The 27,066-nt window shown below is 44.9% G+C and overlaps 1 protein-coding gene across 2 annotated transcripts; it reads right to left on the reverse strand.

Moving 5' to 3' along the window:
• Positions 1-6,482: 6,482 nt before the first annotated feature.
• Positions 6,483-26,637, reverse strand: HAO2 (hydroxyacid oxidase 2). Of its 2 annotated transcripts, XM_065423213.1 has the most exons (7): positions 26,507-26,637; positions 23,660-23,811; positions 22,838-23,121; positions 17,480-17,695; positions 13,243-13,401; positions 11,044-11,113; positions 6,483-6,538 (listed from the first exon to the last, which is right to left on the reverse strand). In XM_065423213.1, the coding sequence occupies exons 1-7, from the start codon at positions 26,635-26,637 to the stop codon at positions 6,483-6,485; spliced, it is 1,068 nt and encodes a 355-aa protein (XP_065279285.1). The 2 variants fall into 2 exon arrangements, with proteins under 2 accessions (XP_065279285.1, XP_065279286.1); XM_065423214.1 differs by lacking the exon at positions 17,480-17,695.
• Between the last annotated feature and the right edge of the window lie 429 nt (positions 26,638-27,066).

Below are 27,066 nucleotides of genomic sequence, written 5' to 3' on the forward strand. Positions count from 1 at the left end.
AAGATTTTTCAATCTGTTCAAAAGTAACTGGCGGTCGGGATTTGACCCATGGGCCGCCTATTGACTGGTGTAGAGAATTAGTCAAGGTCACTGTGCCCAAGAGAACTCCTCAGTGTCCACTGGCAAAGGATTCAATGTTCTGTAACAGCAACTTGTATCAAGCTTGACAAACTCACTACACCTCACACATGCTTTCATAGTATTTATCCAAAAAGGGTCATGTGAGATATCTAGTGGCAGCTTACATCACACTGATCCTCTTAATCACGTCATAATGTATGCACGGGGAATATTTAAAGAGTCATGTATCTGTGCTGAAGATATGTTCCCAAAATATGTTTTACAGGCAGAGTTGACAAACTAAGTTTTCTGTCAGATAAAGAATGTTTATTCACCTGACTCAGTTCATATGTAATCAACATGAGGATGTGATGTCAACATGGGAAGACAGAGATAGAGATATCCTTCCACCTCATAGGGTACCGGAGCCTGGGCTCCAGCCCAAGCCCAAACATCTATACTGCAGTTTTATAGCCCCACAGCCTGAGCCTCATGAGCCCGAGTCAGCTGACGTGCCAGCTGCAGGTGTTTTATTGCAATGTAGACATACCTTAAAGGTATATCTACAAAACAATGTAAGCTCAGACTCAGGCTCAAGCCCTAACCCCCCTTCCATAGACACAAAGCTCTTGAAATCGGGCTCAGACCCCGGGTCCTAGAATCCCACGAGGGTGGAGGGTCTGATCTTGAGTCAAGGCAGGACCGAGGGTTCGAGCCCTATCATTTTTCAGTGTAGATGTAGTCCCCGCCGAGACTCAGATCCTTGCAGTCCGCCAATAGTATCCCAGAATGCTGTGGGACAACTTACTTGTCCTCTCTCCCCCAAGAATCAAGTCAACTCCAGGGAAATGGAACATCTTCCACCCCCTGTTTCAATGCAGCAGCTTGGCATTTTATTCTGACTGCAAGCTGTAAACACACCTTAGGAGAACCTTCAGCATTTGCAATGGATACTGACCAGAATGAGCCCTACAAAGCATGCTGCTTCATGGTTTTGGACACACAGCAAGATTTAAATTAATTTGTGAGGCCAGCAAAACAGTGGATTTTAGTAAGAGAACCAGGAATGACCATTTATACCAGCAAATAGCAAAGAAGCTGGCAGCATTAGAAATATAACAGGCTATGACCAGTACAGAGAACTGATTCAGTGGCTCAGGACTGAATACTTGAAAACCAGGGACCACAACTGCATCTCTGGCAACTCACCAACATCATGCCGGTTTTATGATGACTTTGACTGGGTGCTGGGCACTGCACCAAGGAGGGATCCACCAGCGGTGCACAATGACCTGATCAGCTGGGATGACGCCCTGCTGGCCTGAGAAGCCAGCATGGGAATCGATGTGTACAAGTAGGTTCCAAATGTGGCAAATAAAAAGACTTTGCTAACGAAATGGGTCCTAGAGGAGACTTTGCTGCAGGAGCAGCTGCAGCACATCCTGGGGCCGTACTCGGAGGAGCTTTTTGACCCCCCCCCTCCCCAAAGGAACAGCTCACCGTGGGACTTGCAGAAGAAAGGGAGGAGGGAGAAGCTGCCCTGGAGCCTAGTACGTTTCTAGCTCCATTTTTGTGTTTACTAGTATAGGAACAGGAGGGATTTCTGCTCTAAGAACCAATGCAAAATATATAAGCCCTGGGTAGCAGCATATATCTGCTAATGGCAGATTGCATGCCAGCACCTTGGTGTCCCCTCACTCTCCACCCACCACATGGAATTAAAAATGGAGACCGGGAAACACAAACAGTAAAACGAGCATGTAAGAGAGAATATTTAAGGCACACAGTTTTGCTAGTACATTCCAGTTTGTTAGAATGAGAATCTTATATTACATTCCCTGTATGTACGCTGCTTGATACCAACTCAACAGTGTAACAAGCTGCCTGAAAAGACTGAACTGTACGGGGTGGGGAAGGAGAGGGAAGAGGTTCAAATGTCGTCCATTTTCACATGTCCATTTCTATTAATGCAGTCCAGGCTTTCCATGGGTGATGAAATCATTAGTCCCAAATACGACTGGGTTTAAATTCAGTCCAGAAATTTACCGGGGAGAAGGGGGATGGCAATGGAGTTCTGTGTGTTTGCAGGCAGTCCCAACAGATTGTATCAGAAGCCATGGGGAGGCACCTAATCATTTGGAAGATAATGCCGTATCCTGTTGATTCCCTCATGAATTCTGACCCAATCCCAGGTGCTAGTAGCTGCAAACTTTTCCCGTAGCAGGAACTCCAGATAGGTAGTCACATTTCAGGGAAGGGCGTATTTTCCAGGGCCACCTCAGTAGCTCACCAGCCCCCTCCACTCGTAGATATGCTGTTCAGTCACCATATATTTGAATATTTCGCTGACAAACACGCCTGGTTTCCCACCAGCAGCTTGGAATAACACCTCTCTTTGCCAATTGGGCACCACAAGAACTGCTATGGCCTCCAAAATGTGCAAAGCCTGAAATGATAGAGAAGGCTTACGTAGCACGGCCACCAACCTCCCCCCAAACTCCATTTTGTTGATTTTTGTATTAAAGTTGTGATTTTTAACATACCATTTTCTCAGCACGTCTTTAACCTGGCTGTGTCCAGGGAGCTTCTGTGGTCTGAAGCAGCCCTCTGCCAATACAGTGAAGTTCAGTTTCCAAAAGTAACATTTTCTGCCCTGGAAAGCCCAAAACGATTGTTTCTGTGCTCCTGCACTGAGATATTTGAGACAGTAACCCTCAGTGTCTTGTCTTATTGCAGGACCCTCGACCTCTACAGGCTGCAGTATCTCCACAGCTCGCCCACACTGCAGAGGGCTCACCGTACCTTCGCGGACCGTTCCAAGAGGAAGGGTTTCTGGGATAAACTTGTGATTGAAGTTCTGGACAGGGCCAACAAGCAGGTCGAGTACCAAAGGCAAAGGGATTTGTGGCAAGAGGAAAGACATGCAGGAGGCAAGTGGAAAAGGCTCAGGCTAGCTTTGCAGCTTGAGGACAGGGTAGCAATGCAGGAGCAGGTGCTCACTTTGCAGTTCCTGGAACAGGTACAACGGTTAAGGGAGGAAGATAGAGCACAACAGAGAGAGCTGGCTGAGCAGCTGCTATCTCTAATGTCTGCAAGAGTCCTGGCTCCTGCTGCACCCACACCATGGCCTGTGTTCCTTCTGCAGTACCCTGGCTGCATTCCAGGAACAGTTTGGACAACTCCATGGCTGGGTGGCCCATGCAATCAGGCCCTATGAGTGGCAGAATAGGGCAAATGTGCCTCATGCAGTCCCACATGGATGCTGCCATCCCCCTGCCCTGGCACCAAGTGTGTGGCAAACATGGAAGGAAGGGAAAGGAGAAAGGGCTGCTAGGGACATGTATTAGTGTGCAAACAATCAAAACCACTGGAAGGTAGAAAAGGAACATTACAACAGAAAGGGGTTCACCCTGTTTATGAATAAAGACAAAAGGCTGTTTCAGTGTACCAGAGGAGGGGGAAAGACCGTCTGCATCCTTTCACTGAGGAGTCATCCCGGGGTGCAGGGATGTTTTTTCACAGGTACTGAGATGTTCTCATGAAAAATTGGATTCTGGTTCTTGTGAATCCAACCAGCTCTGCAACAGCTTGAACTTTGGGGTGGGGGAACCCTACTTTATTAGATAGGAGAGATAACCATTAATAAGTGTAGATCCAGGTTCACATTTTATGATTTTGTTTTGTATTGTAACCATTTGTTTCCACTACTCTCTCTTGTCTCTATTCTTTCTTAAATAAACCTTTTTTTGTTTTATTATAAGTGCTCACAAGTGCTGTGTGTTATACAGGAGCGGTGATTTAAGGTAAAATTAATAAACTGGGGTACACTGCTCTCCTGGGAGGAAAGGATCTGGGATTTCTGTGAGTAGCCAGTGTCAAGGGCTGAGTATCACAGGGGAATGATTCAAAGGGACTCAGGGACAGGGGTGCACCTATTGTTAACCCACAAGGGAAGACAGGTCTGGCATAGCCTGGAGGACGGTGCTTGAGTGACTGACAGGCTGGTCGCATTAGGGAGCTAACACCCAGCCAGCACAGGCCAGGCTACCTCCTGCTAGAGGCAGGGTGTAATGAGGTGACTCACAGTCCTGGGCACCCTGAGAACCATCAAATGAGAACCATCACAGTTAGTTAAACCAGTTCAGTTAAAACCATGTGAACATTCTTTATTTTGGTGTAGATTGGCTTATTTCAGTTTAGTTTAAACCAATTCCCAGCTGATTTAAACTAAACCGAAGTAAGTCCCACCTATAACAAAATATGAGTGTCCACATGGGCTTTCATCATTGTAACTAGATCAATATAAATTATCAACTTTAGTTCAACCCGTGCAACTCTGCAGGTAGCCAAGGCCTAAAAAGCAAAATGTGACAATAAGTGGGACAAAGCATCATCCCAGTCAACAGCCTCTGGATAATGTAAAAGGATGGAATGTCTTGTTCCTGAAAGAAGGAAGAGAGATGACATAGGCAGGGCCGGCTCCAGGCACCAGCCGAGCAAGCTCGTGCTTGGGGCGGCAGATTCCAAAGGGCGGCTTCCCTCCAATCCTTTTTTTTTTTTTGGCGCATCACCGCTTTGGCCGCCCCTGCAGGTTTTTTCTTTTAGGTTTGCTGCTCCCGCCGCCCTGTAGGGGGCGGAGGAGGGGAGCGCCCTGCATCAAGCCCAGCAGGGCAGCCTGCGTCCTTCCCTGCCTGCCGACCGGAGCGGCGCGGAGCCCTCCCGGCAGGCGGTGCAGCGGGAGGGGCCGCGTGGCAAGCGCCCCGCTTAAGAAAGCCCTGGATGCCCCCCTTCTCTCCCCCCCCCCCCGCTAGCCGGAGTGCGCACTCCGCTGCCCGGGATCTGCAGGGCCAGGAGTCCCCCTGTACACACGCTCCCACCACCCCGCAGGTATTTTGTTTTTGTTTTTGTTTTTTCTTTCCTTCGCCGCTCCGGCAGGCCGACCAGTTTGTCGTCCCCCCCCCCCCCCCCTTCGCCGCTCCGGCCGGCCGGTTTGTTCTCTCCTCCCCCCCCCCCCCTCCGGCCGAGGGCAGGTTTGTTCCCCCCCCGCCGCCGCCGCTCCAGCCAGGGGCAGGTTTGTTTCCTGGCCCCCCCACCACTCCCTTTGACACTCCGGCCGGCCGGTTTGTTGTCTCCCCCTCTCCCCCCCCCCCTGGGGGCAGGTTTGTTCCCCCCCCCGCTTTGCTGCTCCGGCCGGCCGGTTTGTCTCTCCTGCCCTTTGCTGCTCCGGTCGGCTGGTTTGTTCTCCCTCCGCCCCCTTTCGCCGCTCCGGCCGGGGGCAGGTTTGTTTTCCTCCTCCCCCCCCTCCCCCCTGCTCTGGCCAGCCGGGCGTTTTTTGCTTGGGGCGGCAAAAAAGCCAGAGCCGGCCCTGGGTATAGGGGAAGGCAAAAGGAAATAAAGAAACAACATTCTGGGCAGAGGGGAGACAGAAGACATGGAGTGAGAGAAAGGGCTGTCCCTAAATTACATAACACATTTTTTATTGATTTTTCAAGACCCACCCACCACTTGTAACACTGAAACAAACATACAAAATTAAAGACCCACCCTCCCATCCATTAATGCATTATGTAATTTACGGACAGTCCCAAAGTGGGGGATAGAAGAAAGGGGGAAGAGGGATGATACATGGGGAAAATAGCAGAGGGCTATACTCTGGATGAGGTGGGATGGAAGGTAAGAAGACAATTGTGGGAAGGGAGGAACAGGAGATAGAGAAAAAGAACATGGGAAGAGTGGTAGAAAGATAGCTCATTATTATTAGTTATTTAACAGAGGCACTGTGCTGGCTGGGTCTGTGTGCATGGCACAGCCACAGGCAGCCCCCAAAGGCGGTGGCTCCTCCCAGACAGGATGGAAAGACCCCTGTCTCGAAAAGTAACTCAGAGAGGAAATAGAAGTGTGTTTTCTGCCTCAGGGAGAGATGGAAACTATTTGTACCAGCAGCAGGATGTTCTGTATCCTATTCCAAAAATAAATACCTGTTGTTAAACTGAGCTTATGCCAGTATCATTATTCAGGGACCCCATATGACTGCACTGATCTGCCAATAAGGAGACCACAGGGTGACCAAACAAATATTTATACAGGGCCATAGGCATGCATGGTGCTCTATACAGAAATAAGGCCTGACCCCTGCTGTGTCCAAGCTTAGCCTTAAAGTAGAGGAGTCTGGGGAGGGGGAGGGTGTGTGTGTGGGGAGGGTGAGGCTTGTGATGATAAGGACATGCAGTGATGTTACTTACACATCCTGATAGTTTCACTTGTTTTTATGGGGGGGGGGATTCAACAGCTTAAGGGGAACTGGGGTGCTTGTCGGGGGACAGTGGAAGAGTTACATGGCTGGGAGTCTGTTACTGAGGACACTCAAGGCTTTGATAGTTATCAGGAGCTGCTTCCATTTGTCTGGTTAGTGGGCACTCCATTTACAGCTTGGAGAACTGAACCAGGTTTCGGCCAATTCCTGAGACATTGTGACAGCCTGAAATAAAATACAGGGTTAAAAATGACTATTGAGAGAAAGAATGGTCTATGGTTAAGGCACTGAGCTAAGTCTTGGGAGGTCTGGGTTATATTCCTGGCTGTGCTACAGACTTCCTGTGTGACCATGAGCAAGCCACTTAATCTGTCTCAATTCTCCATCTATAAAATGGGAACAATAAAACTCTTGTTTTAGCTTGTAAACTCGCCAGTTTTCTAAGTGTACGTACAGCACCTAGCATGTTGAGGATTCTAGACACTAATGTACCATAAATAATAATTACTTACCAAAAACCTACTTTATAAATAATATTAAGTTTGCAAAAATCAAACACTCAAAAGTTAGGAAATGCCAGAATTAAGACTGACTGCATAATTTAAATTTGGCCCCCTTGGGCACATGCATTATGGTTCAGTCTTTAATTATGTGATCACATACTATTATTTCCACAGGCAAAAATGCCTCACTCAGTGCACAGGATGGATGGTGTAGAGGCAAACACATGCAGGCAAGGAAAGAATGGTCTCATAGTTAAGATAGTTGACTGCTGCCCAGATCTGGATTTTTATCCCTGGCTAGCTGGCAGACTTCCGATATAATGCTGTGCAAATGACTTAAACTAAAATTTTTGCAGGTGGCCAATAATGGTGTGTCTCTTATTTTCTGCAAGCCTAACTTGAGATCCTGGGGCATGATTTTCAAACTCCTGAGCACTCATGACTGGAACTGATGTTAATGAAAGTAGTGGATGCTCAATCTTTTTGACAGTAAGTGTGACGTTGTGCAGTCTATATGGTTTTATAAAAACTTGATAAGAAGTCAATATAATGTAACTGGGATAGTTTTAGAGAAAATATGGTAATAAGTGAATATAACGTAACTGGGATATGCTTCATGCAAAAGGTCTCTTGTAAGGTATCATTACAAAGCTTATAATCTACTGAGTATGATCATCTGATTTGTATAAATGTACCACTCTTGTATCTAAAACTAGAAATATAAAATGTAACTCTGAGGGCCTATTGGAATTATGTAAAGTGTGGGCCATTAATGATGGTTTGGAATCTTGATGACTCCCATTAACCAGGACCATTGTCTGCAGATGGTTGTGTTTACCTGTTAGTCTTCCTGTATATGTGTGTGCTGGCAAGTGGGCAATGAAGTCTTGCTGTGACATGTGATCATGTCACCTGAACTGGAATCCATCTTTAACCTGGTGCTTTTCCAGTGAGGGGGGGTGCAAACCCAGAGGGACAAAGGGTTCCCGCCTTATGCAAAAGATATATAAAGGGGTGGAAGAGAACAAAGGGAGGGAGAAGCCATCATGAAGAATCCCCTAGCTATCATCTGAGCTGCAACAAGAGCTGTACCAGGGGAAAGAATTGTGCCCAGGCCTGGAAGGTGTCCAGTCTGAGAAAAACTTACTGAAGCATCTCTGAGGGTGAGATTATCTGTATTTAGCTTGATTAGACATAGATTTGCGCATTTTATTTTATTTTGCTTGGTGACTTACTTTGTTCTGTCTGTTACTACTTGGAACCACTTAAATCCTACTGTCTGTATTTAATAAAATCACTTTCTATTTAGTAATTTACTCAGAGTATGTATTAATACCTGGGGGAGCAAACAACTGTGCATATCTCTCTATCAGTGTTATAGAGGGCGAACAATTTATGAGTTTGCTCTGCATAAGCTTTATGCAGGGTAAAACGGATTTATTTGGGTTTAGACCCCATTGGGAGTTGGGCATCTGAGTGCTAAAGACAAGCACACTTCTGTGAGCTGTTTTCAGGTAAACTTGCAGCTTTGGGACAAGTGATTCAGACCCCGGGTCTGTGTTGAAGCAGACGGGATGTCTAATTCAGCAAGACAGGGTGCTGGAGTCCTGAGCTGGCAGGGAAAACAGGAGCAGAGGTAGTCTTTGCACATTAGGTGGCAGCTCCCAAGGGGGTTTCTGTGATCCAACCCGTCACAGTAAGGTTGTGTGCTCTGGTAGAATGATCATGGATTTCTAGTCCTTGCCAAAGATTCAATGTGTTGTCTTAGGCAAGCCTCTTTGTTTCTGTTCTCCCATGTGTAAAGTGGAGGTGATGGTATTTTCTTCTCTTACAGGGAAATTAATGTTTTTGAAACATTCCAATACTACGATGGTGAGTGCCACAGAAAAGCCCACGAGGAAATAAATAATTGTGTGTCCAGTCCAGGGTTTGGACGGTGTGCAGTAAACAAGGTCTAGGGCCACACATTGATCAGAGATCATAAAAAAAAAGTATTGAGCAGCTGTCTCATTCCCTCAGCATCATCCATGCTGTTCACTGAATGAGACAAGGATCCTGTGGAAAAAATAGTACAGTCTGTGATGAGGTAGTTAAAGACTATCAGAATGCATATGCACAAGGGGGCCAAATTAAGGTGGCATGGACATCCTTAATTCTGGCATTTCCTAACTTTCAAGCGCTTGACTTTGCAAACTCCATAATTTACTTTGAATGTTGCTTTTAGGTTGTAAATTCTTTGTTTTTTTTAAAGGAAAAAGATAAAAATAAATCATATTATATGCAATTGTAACAGCCAACACCATCAGCACTGCAATACACACTGCTGCCTCCTGAGCTACGGTACTAGTGAACTACAGTGCATTCCAATTTAGGATGAAACGAAATGTTGAAATATCAGAATGGATGGAAATTCCAATTTTTGCTTAGCCCTGGTCAGTGGTTTTGCATGGTTTCAACCCAAACCAGGTAAAAAAGTAGCTTCAGCCCACTTTCTCACAAAACGCAAAGTGTGTGAACCCATGGGAAGCAAAAATGAAAGAGGGTTTTCATGAACCCTAACAACTGAAACCAGCATGGTTCTAACGCTTTAATCCTGATCCCCAGTTCCCTGATCTAACCACTATACCCTTGTAGTAAAGTGGTCATAGAATCATAGAAATGGAGGACTGGAAGGGACCTTGAGTAGTCATCCAGTCCAGTCCCCTGCACTGTTGCAGGGCCAAGTAAAGCTAGACCATCCCTGACAGGTGTTTCTCCTACTTTTTAAAAGCTTCCAATGATGGGGACCACATACTCCCTTGGAAGCCTGTTCCAGATCTTAACTACCCTTAGAGTTAGAAAGTTTTTCCTAATATCTAACCTAAATCTCCCTTGCTGCAGATTAAGCCAATCACATCTTGTGCTACCTTCAGTGGATATGGAGAACATTGATCACCATCCTCTTTATAACAGCCATTAACATATTGGAAGACTGTTATTAAGTTCCCCCTTAGTCTTCTTGTCTCAAGACTAAATATGCCCAGTTTGTTTCCTCATTGGTCAGGTTTTCTAAACCTTTTATCATTGTTGTTGCTCTCCTCTGTACCCTTTCCACTTTGTCCAATCTTTTCTAAAGTGTGGTGCCCGGAATTGGACACAGGACTCCGGCTGGGACCACACCAGTGCTGAGTAGAGCGGAACAATTATCTCCTGTGTCTTACATTCAACACTCCTGTTAATACACCTCAGAATCATATTAGCCCTTTTTGCAGATGCATCCCATTGACAACTCATTCACTCACATTCAGTTTGTGAACTGCTATAACCCCCAGATCCGTTTCAGCAGTATGACCACCTACATAATTATTCCTCATTTTGTCATTGTGCATTTGATTTTTCCTTCCTAAGTGAAGTACTTTGTACTTGTCTTTGTTGGATTTTATCTTGTTGAATTCAGACCAATTGTCCAATTTGTCATAGTCATTTTGAATTTTAAACCTATCCTACAAAGTGCTTGCAGCCCCTCCCATCTTGGTGTCATCTGTAAATTTTATAAGCATATTCTCCTCTCCATTAACCAAGTAATTAATGAAAATATTGAATAGTGCTGGACATAGGACTGACCCCTGTGAGATTCCACTAGATGTGTTCTCCCAGTTGGACAACAATCCATTGATAAGTACTGTTTGCATACATTCTTTCAACCAGTTGTGCACCCACCTTATAGTAATTTCATCTAGACCATGTTTCCCTAGTTGGCTTATGAGAATTCAGAATTGTGTCAAAAGCCTTGCTAAAATCAAGGTATATCATGCCTAGTGCTTTTCCCCATCCACTAGGCCAGTAATCCTGTCAAAGAAGGAAATTAAGTTGATTTGGCATGATTTGTTCTTGAAAAATCCATGCTGACTATTCCTTATAACCCTATTATCCTTCAGGTGCTTATACCTCATGATAGGGTTAATTGGGTTGTCCAGAGTACTATGGGATGGAGCCAGGCTGTACCCCGCCTTACTTCCTATTTTAGTCAGTGATAGTTTTTCTACCCACTCTGTTTTGATGCATTCATATAAAGCAACAAGCCTGAAATCCTGTGAAAGGAATTATTTTTGTTGCACTGAGCGGTCCTTTTACAAACCCCCGCACTTTGATTTGATCCATCTGTTTGCATGTGGTGCCTTTGTGCTCACTCTAAGGTGGCAATACTGCTTCTCATCAATTACTAATCAAACAGCAAAAAATTCTTACCAACCAGGGCCATTGACAAACGAAATTCATCATGTAAAATCTGCAAAACTTCTCGAAGCCCTTCTTCACCCTATTCAAACAGAGAAAGCAGTGAAGGTAAGAGGAATGCAGTCACCGAGCATCACAGCAAAGAGTATTTACTATGAAAGTTGGGGCTACTCCTTAGAGCAGTGCCAATTTTTAGACACTCAGACAGATGGCTTCTTAGGTTTATGGATATTTTAGTTCACAAGAAGTTAATTTAGATATTTTCACTTTTTGTGCTGTATCTGAATGAAGAAAGAAAATGGAGCTGTTTTTCACCTCAGACATTTTCCGGATGTGTGAGGTGGGGTTTTTGATTTTTGGGGGTTTTTTTTAGTGTGCTTTCAGATAACTTCTGCTAATGCCTTTGTTTCAAAACTTTAAATTTTGCATGCACTTAGTGCTCAATAAGGTCTTGAGCACTTTACATTTTGGAAGATATAGGTTTTTCAGATAAAAGTTATGGATCCTAAAAATAGTGCAGTGTACATTTTCTTCTGTAAAAGTGGTGGCAACAACTTGAAAAGCACATTTCCATTTGAACATTTTGTCCACCTATTTTTTCTATACTATTCTATATCACCGTAACTGAAAGGTATTAGAGAAAATTATTTTTCTCTAATTTCAGTTTTACATTTCACAATACTTGGTGATGTCAATGTCTCTCTTTCATTGATGGTCATTTGCATTTTTTGTCTCATACACTAGCAAAATTACATTGAGTGAGATCTTCAGAAGCACTTTAGGGAGGCGAGGCACCCAACGCACATTCCCCTTCATTGGGAGTTGGGTGCCTACCTCCTTTAGGCAAATCTGAAAATCCCACCAGTTACTCGTATGTAGTGCCTGGGAGGCACTACATACGGGGCGCGGAGCTCACCAACACCCTTTTCCACATCCCTTTAAGACAGTATTTACTGGCAACAGAAGCAGTGCTGCCAATGCTTGCAAGTTTATCACAGGTCTGCTATTTTTCTGAAAGCCCCAGTAGCTAGAAACACAACACTGCATCACAATCTTAGATTTCATTTAAAGGAAAAAATGTTTCCAGCCCTCATGATTGTGAAAACGTGAACCCAAAAGGTTCAAAAGCCAGAAGACAAATAAAAAGAACCCAGATTTTACTAGATTTTTTTTAAAATCTCATGATTTAAGCCAACCTTATGATTTTTGGGGTCTACTCAATGTTTTTGAATGCTTGAGTTTGATAGTATTGTTGGAGCAGCAAAGCTGACACTGGAATAGAAATGGTAGCAGGCTTGAGCACATACAGGAAAGATAGTGCGGTTGGTCCTGCCCAAAGGACCCTTTTAAACTTCAGCACGGTAGCAGAAAACAGTGGTTTTAGAAAAGGTTTCATGACATGCTATACAATGGATACTTTACCAAAAACTTGGATTGTTTGTTAGGTAATTTTAAAAAAATGTAAGGTGACCCTGAGTAAATTAAAAAAAATTGAAGTGACTTAGGAACCTATGTCCTGTTTTCCAAAGTGACTTAAACTGAATGAGGAGACCTGTCTCTATATCACCAGTACTGCCAACCCCAGGCATTCATATATCATGAGGCAGGCCCCCCAAAATCATCTGATTGGCTTAAAAGTCAGGGTTTTTTTATAAATACATTTTGGGTTCTTTTTTTTTTTCTTTTTTGGTTTTTGAGTCTTTAGATTTTACATTTTCATACCTCTCTTCATAGCCATGAGGGCTATAAATATACTTTAAAAAAAAACACCTGAAATTCTCAATAATCACAAAACTCCTCATGAAATCACAAGAGTTGGAAAAGTTATGTCACAGAGCAAGGTAACCTACCATCTGGAGAGTTGGAGTCTTTTACTCAGGGTGAACACTACTTATCTGCAACTTCTTCCTTTATCAGTAACTAGAGCTGGTGAAAATTTTTCCAGAGAAATGTCCATCGACAGAAAATGGCATTTTTGTCAAAGCAGGTATTTCTGTGCAAAATATTTGGTTTTGAGTAAATGTTTTGGGTTTCCATTGAAAAAACAAAAGCCTGAAATTTTTCAGAGAAACTTTACAATGAAAATTAAAAATATTTCATTTTTGTTTAATTTTTTCACTGGAAAAAATATCCCTACCAGCTCTGTCAGTAACCCAATGTTTGTGCACATGAGAATGAGTGCATGTACAAACCCCACGTTTCCTCATTCACCTTGTAGGTCAGACCCCATAAAGCTGGCCTTCCGAGGAAGACACATTTTGCTCCGAGTGCCAGTGCCTTTAATACATCACTTCCTGTTCGTATTCCACCGTCTAGATAAACTTCAACTCTATCTTGCACTGTGTCTACAATTTCAATCAGAGCATCAATCTGAAAAGAAACAGATACTTCCACATAGAACTCAGCCTTTGATTCTTAGAGAAAGATGTAAGAAGAGAAGGGAGGGGGTACAATTATGTAAGACCGTCTGTAACTGCTTATGCTCTTTTAAACTGAAATTTAACAATGCACCTCATAATACAAAATGCCAAATATGTGTTTCTAAATTGTAGAAAAAAAAGCAGTCCTCCAGTCTACTTGCCAAATACTTTATCCCATTTTCTAGTGTCATGAACATGTTGTGATTACTTGATTTATTTGTTAGTGCTGATTAAAAAAACAAAACAAACACAAAAAAATAAAGCGAATAGTGGGACATTTTTGTTAATTGTTTTCCATTTTTGAAATACTTTTAAATTACATTTTTGGTCACATGGCATGAAGGTTCTTCCCCCAAAAATTCAAAATGTAAAAAGAAACCATTTTTGAAAATTTCTTATTTTGAAAATAGAAAATAAATGATAAAAGATAAAAATATTTGTTAAAAAAAAAGGCTGAGGGAGAAAAAAGGGAATTTTTCAGCAAAAAAAGGTTAGGGTTTTATTTACCTCTCTCCACTGTGAAACCTGACCATTTATTCCCACCTATTGTTTCTATCTTTTAACCAGTTACTGATCCATGAGAGGACCCATGACTACTTACTTTGCTTAGGAGTCTTTGGTGAGGGAGCATGTCAAAGGCTTTCCGAAAGTGTAACTACTCTATATCCACTGGATCAGCCTTGTCCACATGCTTGTTGACTCCTTCCAAGAATTCTAATAGATTGAGGAGGCATGATTTCCCTTTACAAAAGCCGTGTTGACTCTTCCCCAACATATCGTGCTTATCTATCTGTCTGATAATTCTGTTCTTCGCTATAGTTTCAACTACTCTGCCTGTGCTGAAGTTAAGCTTACCAGCCTGTAATTGCCAGGATCACCTCTGGAGACTTTTTAAAAGATCAGCATTACATTAGATATCCTCCAGTCATCTGGTACAGAAGCTGATTTAAGGGCTAGGTTGCATACCAGAGTTAGTAGTTCTGCAATTTCTTATTTCAGTTCCTTCAGAACTCTTGGGTGAATACCATCTGGTGCGGATGACTTATTACTTTTTAGTTTATCAATATTGCTCCAAAATCTCTTCTATTAACATCTCAGTCAGGGACAGTTCCTCAGATTTGTCACCGAAAAATAATGGTTTGGATATGAGAATCTCCCCCATATCCTCTGCTCTGCAGTGAAAATTGATGCAAAGAATTCAATTAGCTTCTCTGCAACAGCCTTGTCTATCTTGAGTGCTCCTTTAGCACCTCCATTGTCCAGTGGCTCCACTGATTGTTTGACAGGCTTCCTGCTTCTGGTGTACTTAAAATGTTGTTGCTGTTAGTTTTTGTGTATTTTGCAAAGTGCTCTTCAAATTCTTTTTTGGCCTGCCTAGTTGTATTTTTACACTTGTCTTGCCAGAGTTTATGTTCCTTTCTATTTTCCTCAGAAGGATTTGACTTCCAATTCTTAAAGGATGTCTTATTCTTGCTAGTCTCCTCTTTTACTCTGTTGTTTAGCCATGGTGGCATTTTTTGGTCCTCTTGCTGTTTCTTTTAATTTGGGGTATACATATAGTGTGAGCCTCTATTTTGGTGTTTTAAAAAAAGTATCCATGCAGCTTGCAGGCAGTTCACACTTGTGACTGTTCCTTTTAATTTCCATTTAACTAACTTCCTCTTTTTTTTTGGTAGTTCCCCTTTTTGAAGTTAAATGCTACTGGGGTGAGTTTCTTTGGTATTTTCTCCCTACAAAGATGTTAAATTTGATTACATTATGGTTGCTATTACCAGTGGTTCAGCTATATTCACATCTTGGATCAGATCCTATGCACCACTGACGAATAAATCAGGAATTGCTTCTCCCCTTGTGGGTTCCAGGACCAGCTGTTCCAAGAAGCAGTTATTAACTGTATCTAGAAATTTTATCTCTGCATCCCATTCTGAGGTGACATGTACCCAGTCAACAGGGGGATAGTTGAAATCCCCCATTGTTATTGGGTTTTCTGTTTATGTAGCCTCTCTAATCTCCCTGCGCAGTTCACAATCACCATCATCATCCTGGTCAGATGGTTGGTAGTATATTCCTACTGCTATACTCATTATTCAAGCATGGAATTTCTATCCATAGAAATTCTGGATGGACTGAAGGAGGGAGGGCCAATAAGAAGGGATTGAAGAAGTTTGAGCAAAAATTGATGACAAAGGCATTCCCCCCTCCCCCATCACCTTGGCTACTGTCTCAACCTTATCTTTAGAAGGCACTGGTCTCTTGATCTCTCAGTTTCCCTTCTCTGGCCTCCTTATATATTGTAATTATAATAGTTACAGTTACATTTCCTAGAGTAATCTTTTCAGTTGCTTATAATTTTGTCAAAGTTTGAGCCTGAAGTTTTCTAAGTTTGATATCTGCTGGTTAATTGGGGCAGCAGAAGGCATGACAGACCTTGCACTAATGGCTGGAGTCATAGCAGTGGTTGGAAGTATAGTAGAATAGAGGTTCTCATATGTTTGTTTCTTTTGGCTGTGTGCCCTTCAGAGATTCATGTCCTAGGGGTGCCCTCTTGGAACAGAGGGCACCCAGATGGTGCTGAATTCGTAAGAGTCCCCATATGACCAGCAAGCTCCAGGACCCCTCCCCTGAGGAGGGGGCTCAGTTGCTAGGGCAGAGGGGCAGGGGCAAGGGCCTGTGGAGAAGGAGTGCATGGATCCCATTGGTTCGACTCTGGGTGAGGGGTCCTTAGCGTGGGAACAGCTTCTCAGCCTCACAGTGTATTGGGGAGGCCAGGGCTGGAGGACAAGGGGAATCCATCGCCTGGCCCTTCAAAGGGCAGCCAGAGCCAGGTTCTGGGACAGCCCCCTTCCTAGCCCCCATCTCCCTGGCAGAGCACCCAGTCTTGGGTTGGCAGCAGAATTTCCCTGCCTCCCCAGCAATGCTATCACCTCCCTCCCTTCTTCCTACCCAGACCCTGCTCTCTGTCCAGGGCAACTTCCCCTTTCTGGCCTGTCTCCCTGTAGCAGATTCCCCATTTCCCATACCCAGACCCCCGTTCCCCTAGCAGAACCCTCCTCTCACCTGTTCCCCCACCTCCTGCATTCAGTCTCTGCAGCAAATAGCCTCAAAGCTAGGGGTGCTCAGGCTGCCCCGGAAAAGGCTAAGTTGGTTCTCAGCCAGGCAGATGCTGTCTGGTGAGAGCTCCCGAGCAGCGCATGGCAGTGGGGGCAGCCTAATATCTGAAAGCAGCAGGACGGCAGCACAGCACTGGACATGCTGGGTAATGGGAACAGGGGAGCCTAGAGTGCAGAGATCCTGGGACCAGCCTCATCCCACCCACCCCACCCCGGAGCATGTTCAGTCCCCTGAAAACCTTGTTGTGTCTCTCCAGGGTGCTGTGCCCCACACTTTGAAAATCATGAAGGTACAGGCATGAGGAGGAATATTTAAGGTAGTAGTGAAAACCTTATCACTCATATATATATGCAATGACAAGGCAGAAAATTTTATGGATGCAGAAGTAAAATAATAGTGTTTCCCCCCAAGTAGTGTTTCCATGGAATTCCTTGGATTATTGTGTTGTATTTTGTAAAGCAAATGAGAGAAAATTCAGTAAAAATAGTAAAGTGAATAGGTCACAATAAAACACAGACGTGACAATATGCAAAAATAACATGGATAAAAGAAACAGAAAAAAGATGGGAAGAAACATTGGTGCAGGCAAACATTCGAACACCCAGTGATTAATTTGTAGAGATGGATATCAGGGAGATTTCTGCCACATAAATTATCTTTACTCTGGGGCTTAAGGGACTATAAATTTCCATTCCATTAAGATCTAATGCTGCAAATATTTGCAGGCAGTTCCCGCTAAATTCAATGGGTTTGTGTCTCGGCAGAATTAGGTGCTCACTTCATCTTTGCTACAGTACACACAGGCACGCAAATGTATGTGCAGGTATACCACAGCTATGTATATGAATGTCGGCACACAGTTACCCATGTCGGGACACGTGCATGCCTAGGACAACAGATTGCAGCTTTCCACTTACAGTGGCAGGTCCTCCATCCAACTGCCTTCCACCATGGTTGGATACAATAATCCCCTGAACTCCATGTCTCACTGCCAGATCTGCATCTTCCTTAGTCAAAATTCCCTTGACAATGATAGGCAAGCGAGTCAGGCTCTGCAGCCAATAGATGTCATTCCAGTTTATAGAAGGGTCTATGGAGTTAGCCGGGAGGCCATACTCAGAACAACTCTCTTCCTGCAGCCATGGAGTAGAAGGAAATTTCATTACATGTTTATAATATAATATAATATAATTATAATATCCCTCAAACTCTTTCTCTACCACAGAAAACATTATAGACTTCATAACAGTTCCATCAATTGGCTTTGTAAAGGACATGTCCCTGGAGGACAACAATTATTATGGGGAATGGATATGGAAAGAAGAGTCTCCGAGGGACGTAGGCTGAGATGTCAAAGCCAAGGTATTGGAGGGCAGGAGTGCAAACGAGGACATTGCAGAGCAGAAACGGGAGGGGATATGCCCTTGATACAGCAGTTGTCAAAATGATTTTTTTCTGCAAACAAGGCCATTGGGCTCCTTTAGATAGCAGCATAAACTGTCTGGTGTGATGGAGGCCAAGGCAGGTCTCCTTTCCATTCACTGTATTTCAAAACAAGATGAGAAAGCAGCAGATACAAAAGGGAAGGCTACCCATAGCCATACAGCTCTGATTTATGCAACCTGCCTATTTGCTACATATCATCCATCCTGCCATTAACCTTAAAGGTACTTTCAGTTACACTGGTTTAGACAGAGAGTAAGTGCATGGACTATAATGCATACTCAGGAATTATGCTGTGCAGAAACAATTGGGGCCCAAATCAGGCCCAGATCCACAGAACATTTCTCACTCATTCTGTATCTTGTCTCATTCAGTGTGTGCCACCCAGACCCACAGAAAGAGTAGCCCGTAAATGAAGATGGTATCACAATACATTTACATAAGCAACCATCACTTTAGCATTTCCTGATTTATGAGTGCTTTTAGTGACATTTTCTTGATGGAATTACTAGTTTATTTAAAAAGAAACAATGAGGGTGGGGGGAGAGAAAGAAATTGGATGTGGCTAGCCCATCATAGATTGCTCTGTCCATTCAAGACGCACACCCAAGGAGGCAAGGACTCCTGCCGAATCGTGCCTCACTCAGTGCTCATATTGTGCTTTGAATGAGGCACTCTTCTGAATCCCTGGCTTAACATAAGAACGGCCATACTGCATCAGACCAAAGGTCCATCTAGCCCAGTATCCTGTCTTCTGACAGTGGCCTATACCAGGTGCACCAGAGGGAATGAACAGAACAGGTAATCATCAAGTGATCCATCCCCTGTTGCCCATTCCCAGCTTCTTGCAAATAGAAGCTAGGGACACCATCCCTGCCCATCCTGGCTAATAGCCATTGATGGACCTATCCATGAACTTATCTAGTTCTTTTTTTAACCCTGATATAGTCTTGGCCTTCCCAACATCCTCTGGCAAGGAGTTCCACAGGTGGACTGTGTATTTTATGAAAAAATACTTCCTTTTGTTTGTTTAAAATCTGCTGCCTATTCATTTCATTTGGTGATCCCTAGTTCTTGTGTTATGAGAAGGAGTAAATAACACTTCCTTATTTACTTTCTCCACACTAGTCATGATTTTATAGATCGCTATCATATCCCCCCTTAGTCATCTTTTTTCCAAGCTGAAAAGTCCCAATCTTGTTAATCTCTCCTCATATGGCAGACGCTCCATACCACTAATCATTTTTGTTGCCCTTTTCTGAACCTTTTCCAGTTCCAATATATCTTCTTTGAGATGGGGCGACCACATCTGCACACAGTATTCAAGATGTGGGTGTACCATGGATTTATATAGAGGCAATATGATATTTTCTGTCTTATTAGTTATCCCTTTCTTAATGATTCCCAACATTCTGTTAGCTTTTTTGACTGCTGCTGCACATTGAGTGGATGTTCTCAGAGAACTATCCACAATGACTCCAAGATCTCTTTCTTGAATGGTAACAGCTAATTTAGACCCCATCATTTTATACGTATAGTTGGGATTATGTTTTCCAATGTGCATTACTTTGTATTTATCAACATTGAATTTCATCCACCATTTTGTTGCCCAATCAACCAGTTTTGAGAGATCCTTTTGTAGTTCTTTGCAGTCTGCCTGGGACTTAACTATCTTGAGTAGTTTTGTATCATCTGCACATTTTGCCACCTCACTGTTTACCCCTTTTTCCATATCATTTATGAATATGTTGAATAGGACTGGTCCCAGTACAGACTCCTGGGGGACACCACTATTTCCTTTTCTTCATTCTGAAAACTGACTATTTATTCCTACCCTTTGTTTCCTATCTTTTAACCAGTTACCAATCCATGAGAGGACCTTCCCTCTTATCCCATGACTGCTTGCTCATGCAGAGCCTGAAAAAGTGAATGGAATTAAGCCAAGTTACTTAGAAGCATAGGCGCTGACTCTGAAGATGCTTCAGCACTGGAGCACCCATGAAAAAAAATAGTGGGTGCTCAGCACCTACTGATAGCCCCGTGGATCAGTGCCTCTTCCTCCCTCCCAGTGCCTCCCACCTGCCAGCGACCCTGCCGAGCAGCTCCTCCCCCTCCCTCCCAGCGCCTCCCACCCGCCGCAGATCAGCTAGAAGAGGCGGGAAGAGGCGGGGCAGGGGTGGGAGCCTGGAAGAAGGGATGGGGAGGGGCCTGTGGCGGAGCAGGGGTCGAGGACCCCCCGGCAACCTGGTAAGTCGGTGCCTATGCTTTGAAGCCCTGCCTCTGTCAATATACACGAGCACCCTGAATTAGAAAAGGGAGACCAACTCTCATCTGTTGTAAATCAATGTAGCTCAATTAAAGCAAATGGAGTGGCACAGATTTACAGCGGCCGATAACCTGGCCCGGTGTTTCAAAATGTTTTAGTAAAATCTCCACACACACAGTTTTGTTAGATCTGCACATGCAGATCTGCCAATAGAAAACAGGGGGACCACTATTAAAATATTCTTGTGCATGTACAGAGTATGATTTTAAACATTTGGTCAAATCAAAACAGATTTTCATCCAACCATTTGAAAGGAAAATGTCTGACCAGGGGACTATGTGCCTATCAGTTGTCAATTCTTTCCTGCAAAGGCACTTGAGCTGTTGAACAAAGTGACTTCAGGGGCATTACACAGATTTAGAGCTCACCTCCCATTCAGTTGTGATGGCTGTAACCGTCAGTGGCGCTCTGAGAGTGAGGCCAGGCTTTAGAGCAACCTAAGCTCCATCAGAATTTAGAGCAGGCACAGATGAATGAAAGGCGGTGAGCACTGGCTGGTACAGCTGAGATCTTAGGGCTTGTCTATACACAAAAATTGTACCACTTTAACTATACTGGTACAGTTAAAGCAGTATGGCACCCTCCCCCACCAAGCACACACCACTGCCACCAGCATGGGTGCAGTTATATTGGTATAAAGGTGCATCTACCAATATAGCTATTCCCATATGGAAAGGGAAATAACTATACTGGTATGAGTCACCGTTATGCTGGTGTAAGCAGAGTCAAGATAAGCTCTACCCTGACATCTGGTGGTGAATTATGGCGAGGGTGGAAAAGAACTTCAGGGGCTGATCTTGTTTGCATAGGCACACCCACCCGCCTAGCCTGGGACAACAACTGAAAGTGGTTACTTTGGCTGGTGTGGAATCCCCAGTTTCTCTGTTATTGGGGCAGGAAGAATAAAGTGTTGTTACCCTGATTCTGTGAATCAAGGCCAGTGGAACTGTTGTATGACAGAGGGACTCACCAGTAACTAAGTAGCACTCGCTAGACAAGGGGCATGGGTTACAAAACCCAGTGAATTGAGAGAGGTTGGGGTTAGGTATGTGTACCTGATGGTATGGGCCCCTTTTGAGGGCCTGGAGCACCAATTGCACTACCTCCTCTCTCCACTGTTGAATAGTAGAGCTAAGTTTGCTTCCATTAGGAATCTAGCTAGAAGTTGCTGAACTGAATTCACTTTGGGCCAATGGTGCACCAGCACTGGGGCTCCCCTACTACAAGCTGAAATCACTAAAAGAGCTAAAATTGCTGAGCTGAGACCACTGTGTGCTGTGTTAACCGGGGGGGAGCCTGAAGATACATTGCTAAGCAGCTGGCCGAGCCGAGCAGTTTGTGGGACGGTTGAAGCGGCCCATAGAACAGTGAGCGGAGCTGAGCCATTTGCGGGGCAGCTGGAGCAGTTCATGGGACGGCTGGTGGAGTGGAACGGCTGGCAGAGCTGAGCAGTTTGTGGGACGGTTGGAGCGGCCCACGGAATGGGGAGCAGAGCAGAGCAGTTTGCGGGGACGGCTGGAGGAGTGGAGTGGCGCGGCACGGCTGGTAGAGCGGAGCCATTCGTGGTAAAGGCTGCAGCAGAACTCCACGGAGAGGTGGGGCAGTCGGCCTCGGACCACGTAAGGAACCCCTTAACATCCCGTGTGCCCCCCCCCCCATTTCCGCCCAGGCTGGGGGGGTAAAACTCTGCAGATAAACTCTGGGGCGGCACTGACCAGGGACAGAGACTTTGGGGTTGTTGGACTTTGGGGTGATTGGACTTAAGACCCTGAGGGGAAAAGGACACTGCCAAACTTACTTGGAGCTGGGTCTTTTGCTCATGGTTTGTGTTATGAATCCTGTTTGTGGTGTTTCCCCAACATAATGCCGCATTGTTTCCCTCCTTTTTTAAAAGGCTTTTGCTACACTCAGACTCCGTGCTTGCGAGAGGGGAAGTATTGCCTCCTAGAGGCGCCCGGGGGGTGGTATGTAATTGTTCCAGGTCACTGGGTGGGGGCTCGAGCCATTGTTGCATTGCGTTATTGAAATGGAACCCCTAGATACTGAACCCGGCCCTTGTTGCTGCCAACGCAGAGGGGCAGAAGGGTTACACTGGTATAACTACATCCACACAAGTAACAACATCACATCCCCTCACTGAAGTAGTTATAACAGTAACTCTTTTATGTGTAGACCAGGCCTGAGTTTGGCAAATGATAACATGTATCCAAAAAGGCTAGGAACTACTTTTGTAGTCCAGTGGCAGAGGCAATGTGTGTGTGTGGGGTGGGGGGGAGGGAGACGTGTGGTCACGTGCCCCCCCCACCCCAATATGCTGCTTGGCTTGTACTGAGCATGCTTACACTGACTGAGCATGCTCAGTAACACTGCTTAAGCCAGCTGCCCTCACTCTGCCTTCTCCCCCACTATCGGCAGGCAGGGGTTGTCTCTGGCCAGTGAGGCTCCCATCTGCTCTCTCTCTCTCTCTCTCTTTCTCACACACACACACACAAATCATTTCCCAAACCTCAAAGACTCCTTCAAAGTTCTTCACTGTCATGTGTGGTGGGAGCTGGAAGTTGTTGCGGATGTCGTCTCGTCTCTTCCCAGTGTAGGGAAGATCGGCAGTGAGCACCAGGCCTTGAAAACCCGCAGCCTCTACACGTCGGACCAGCCCCTCTGAGAGTGTCCTGTTGCGATGAATGTACAGCTGGAACCATCGGAAGCCATTGGGTGCGGCTGCAGCAATCTCCTCCACAGTGCAGGTGGAGAATGTGCTGGTGATGTAACAGGTGTTCATGGCTTCAGCAGCTGCAGGAGATATTTTAAAAAGCCTCAGTATAAGGTGCTGAAGCTTCCTCACCAATTCTGCCTGGGTACAATGGTAATGCCAGCTAACAACCCCCAATACAAGATCTTTCATCCATATTTTATAAAGTGTGTATGGACTGTACAGGCTGAATGCTGTATGTCACCCCACCTCAGATCCTGGGGCCAATAGGGGGCCAGTTTGGTCCCTGGCACAAGGAGGAATAGCTTCAGGTCTTCTCTAAGTTACAGCAGCCCCCAAGAGGCTGTTCTGGTAGCTAGGGATAACTACAGTACTGCAGCACTGTGACCATATGTGGTTTTCCAGCTGCTTTGTGCCTCCAGAACATCACAAGGGAGGTGGTCAGTAGGAGGTCAGGAAAAGAATCTGGCTCTAAAGAATGACACTGAAGTGCCATGTTTATGGATTGGTTTTTCAGGGGGTCAGCCACACTTTAAAATGCCATCAGAGTTGCTCAAGGTTTCCAACAGGTTTTTAATGTGTCCTCTTTTGTTTTACAGGAACGAAATAACAGGGTACCTCTTGCTGTGCTCTTCTCTCCATCAGGCCAAGCCAGCCGGTGGAACCCGGTGGGGGCAATCCCTACAGGGAAGCTGATTTCAGTACCTAGAAGCGTAGTCCTAGTGTCCATCACAGACATATCTCGCAACATGCGTGGCCGGAAGCGGATTCTGCAAGAAGACAAAGATGAAATGCCAGTCAATAAGTTAACAGTTCCGTGGTTTTAATGCTTGCGATCTTCCCTGATAAATGTATCTTCATTTACATGTTATCACACAGTAGTTTGACCCAACCAGGAAAAGCCAGGGGCCATGGCCTGTTGAGAACTCCACCCCATTGTTGATTTCACTCCCCAATATGACTCTCTTCACAGCCATTGCCACCTACCTATAAACCCCATACCATCTGCTCTTGAACCATCCGCCATCACTCTCTGTACCACTGTAACCTAAGAGCATCCCAATGCCAGAGGGCAAGAGGCACCCTGATATCTGGTAGACAGTTTCAGCTGGCGTCACCAGTTCGGTGCACCAATTCATTAAGGTCATAACCTATAGCTGATATGTGTCATATAAGATATCAGTAGAAAACTCATAACAACACACTGATCATTAATATTCTTGTGAGGTGTATGTACAATAAACAGCCCAAGGGACCATACAAATGTGGAGGAAATGTGAGACTGAAATGTGTTTACCAGACAAATCTGTGGAGTGAGTAAACAGGTTTCTCCCAGACAAAGGACAAGCCAAGCCCTCCAGTGAGGTGTTGTCAGAATCAATTGGCTATCACATGACTAGTGGCCATTCATTTGCATTGGAGGGGGCAGGAACAGATCAATTTGCATTATAGCGAACACTAGTGGGGGAAGACCTCATCATGGAACAAGATTCCCTGGCTCCTTCCTCACAGCTTTAATGAACTTTATTTTGAGGGGTAACCTTCAGCTGAATCCCTTTCAAAGGTAAAAAAAGATATAAAAAGTGCGGCAAAGAACCCCAGGTAATCTTTCACCTAAGATGACAAAGGAACTGAGCACTTCAGACTTTTTGGGAGATTCTGACCAAAGGAGGTGGTCGGCCATCTTGCTGGAAGGCAGGGGTCCTGGAACAATTTTTATAGTGAGCCATTGAACCAAACTGTAAACCCTATATATAATGGAAACACTTCAAGCCAGGGGGTGCTGCTGCACCCCCTGAACCCTTAGTAAATAATAATTGAAAATATCCTATCACCTAGAACAAACCCTGAAAGGTCAACGAGTCCCGCCCCCTGCCTTCACTAGCAGGACCAAGTACTGATTTTGCCCCAGATCCCTACGTGGTCCCCTTAAGGATTGAACTCACAACCCTGCGTTTAGCAGGCCAATGCTCAAACCAGTGAGCTATCCCTCTCCCCAGTTCCAGCACCTATACTGGAATGAAGTGTGGTAAGAATCTTACTTTGAACCAAGACTAAAGTTTTGTTAACTAGAAAGTGTATTTTTACTTTTGTTTGTTTTTAACTCTTTCTAACTTTATTCTTTCAACTTGGTATCACTTAAAATCTATCTCCTTTGGTCAATACATTTGTTTTACTTTTAATCTAAACCATCCCAGTGCTGTGTGTTCATTGAAGTGATTAACTCCAGTTAACGTGCATTTTGTCTCTTTAGTGGAACAAAAAAAACCCTTATTCCTCTGAATGGTCCAGGAAAGGGCTGGACATTGCAGAGCACATGGTTTCAGGAAAATTCGGGATGGGGTGGATGCTGGGGTCATATTGCCAGGCGCAACCAAAGCTGGTGGAAAGCAGGGAGTGACTGTGTTGCTGCAGAAGGCAAACTGCTGCTGTATCAGAGTTGCACTGCAAACAGACCGAGGGCACGCTTGTCGCTAACTGTGAGCATCCCCAGCAGAGAGCTTCAGCAACAGAGCATTTAGAGCACTCAGAGTTACAGGGAAAGTGGTGATACCACCCCTCACTGGTCTGAATAGCATCCTAGAACATGAAAACCACCCACTCAAATGCTCCTTGCTCCATGTCATTTGCCTTCCCTGTATCCCATGCCATACACAGCTGCACTTTTGCTACTTGCTGTCAGATTCCACCTCTCTTTCCTTACATCAAAAACCTTCAGATTGCTATATCCATATCATCAGCCTGAACACTGCCCATTCTCACTATCCATGCAATTTCCCCCCAAGTCTCAGCCCCCTGTGCTACATACTTTCCATCCCCATACTTCCAATGCCCCACACTCTATGGCCACTCCCACCCTTTACCCTCTCGCCTACAGAACATACCACTTGCTTCCACTCCCTTACTGCCCATTCCCACCCTCAGCGTCCCCTGTGCTCCATGCTACCTACCTTCATTTGCTGGGTAACACCAGAGGCTACATTGTAAGTAACTCAGGTGCATTTTGCTGTGGGTCATTTATATAGGGAAGTGTTTCCCAAACTTGGGACACTGCTTGTGTAGGGAAAGCCCCTGGCAGGCTGGGCCAGTTTGTTTACCTGCCACGTCTGCAGGTCCGGCTGATCGTGGCTCCCACTGGCCGCGGTTCGCTGCTCCAGGCCAATGGGAGCTGCAGGAAGTGGCGCGGGCCGAGGGATGTACTGGCTGCCGCTTCCAGCAGCCCCCATTGGCCTGGAGCAGCGAACCGCGGCCAGTGGGAGCCGCAATTGGCCGGACGTGCGGACGCAGCAAGTAAAAACTGGCCCGGCCCGCCAGGGGCTTTTCCTGAACAAGCGGTGTCTCAAGTTTGGGAAACACTGATATAGGGGATAGGTGTTGAGAGTATTAGACACTTGAGAACATCAAGAACTTGCATCCCAACATAGCCTAAAAGATTTTGGCCCACAAAATAAGAGCTCTCTGTACCTTTTATATGCCAGGAGGTTCTCATCTCGGGTGCAACACTCATCAGCTCCAGCTGCAAAGAAGTCCCAAGTGGTCTTGGACAGGTGCTTCTTAGCATAAGCTTCAAAGTCTGACAAACATATCATGGGCATTTCAGAAAAAGGTTATAGGAACCTGAGAAGAGAGGAATAACATGTGAAGCATAGAGTAGATATGAGGTCCCTGAGCATTTCCTTTGTCAGCATTCTCTCTTTTATCCACTTCAATTTAATTTAGTGCTTGTCTTGGATTGACAGCTGTACAGTCCTCTGTCTGCAGAAGAATTACAGCTCCAGCTTCTCCACAGTGACCAACCAGTGTGCCTCATCTCTGCCATGATGGAGCGACCTCCAGGAATGAGAAGGGCGCTTATCCCTAATCTATCTATTGAGAATGCCTTAGAGTATAAAGATGAGGGTGGCTTTCAAGATCTGAAATGGTCTCAGATGCAACTATATCATTTTGTATAGGCCATTTGCCAAACAAATTTCAGCCACCCACACTGCTTCCTGCAGCAGGCTAGGGATTTTTTTTTTTTTTTT

The sequence above is a fragment of the Emys orbicularis genome, chromosome 1, assembly GCF_028017835.1.
Source record: "Emys orbicularis isolate rEmyOrb1 chromosome 1, rEmyOrb1.hap1, whole genome shotgun sequence".
Taxonomy (NCBI): Eukaryota; Metazoa; Chordata; order Testudines; family Emydidae; genus Emys; species Emys orbicularis.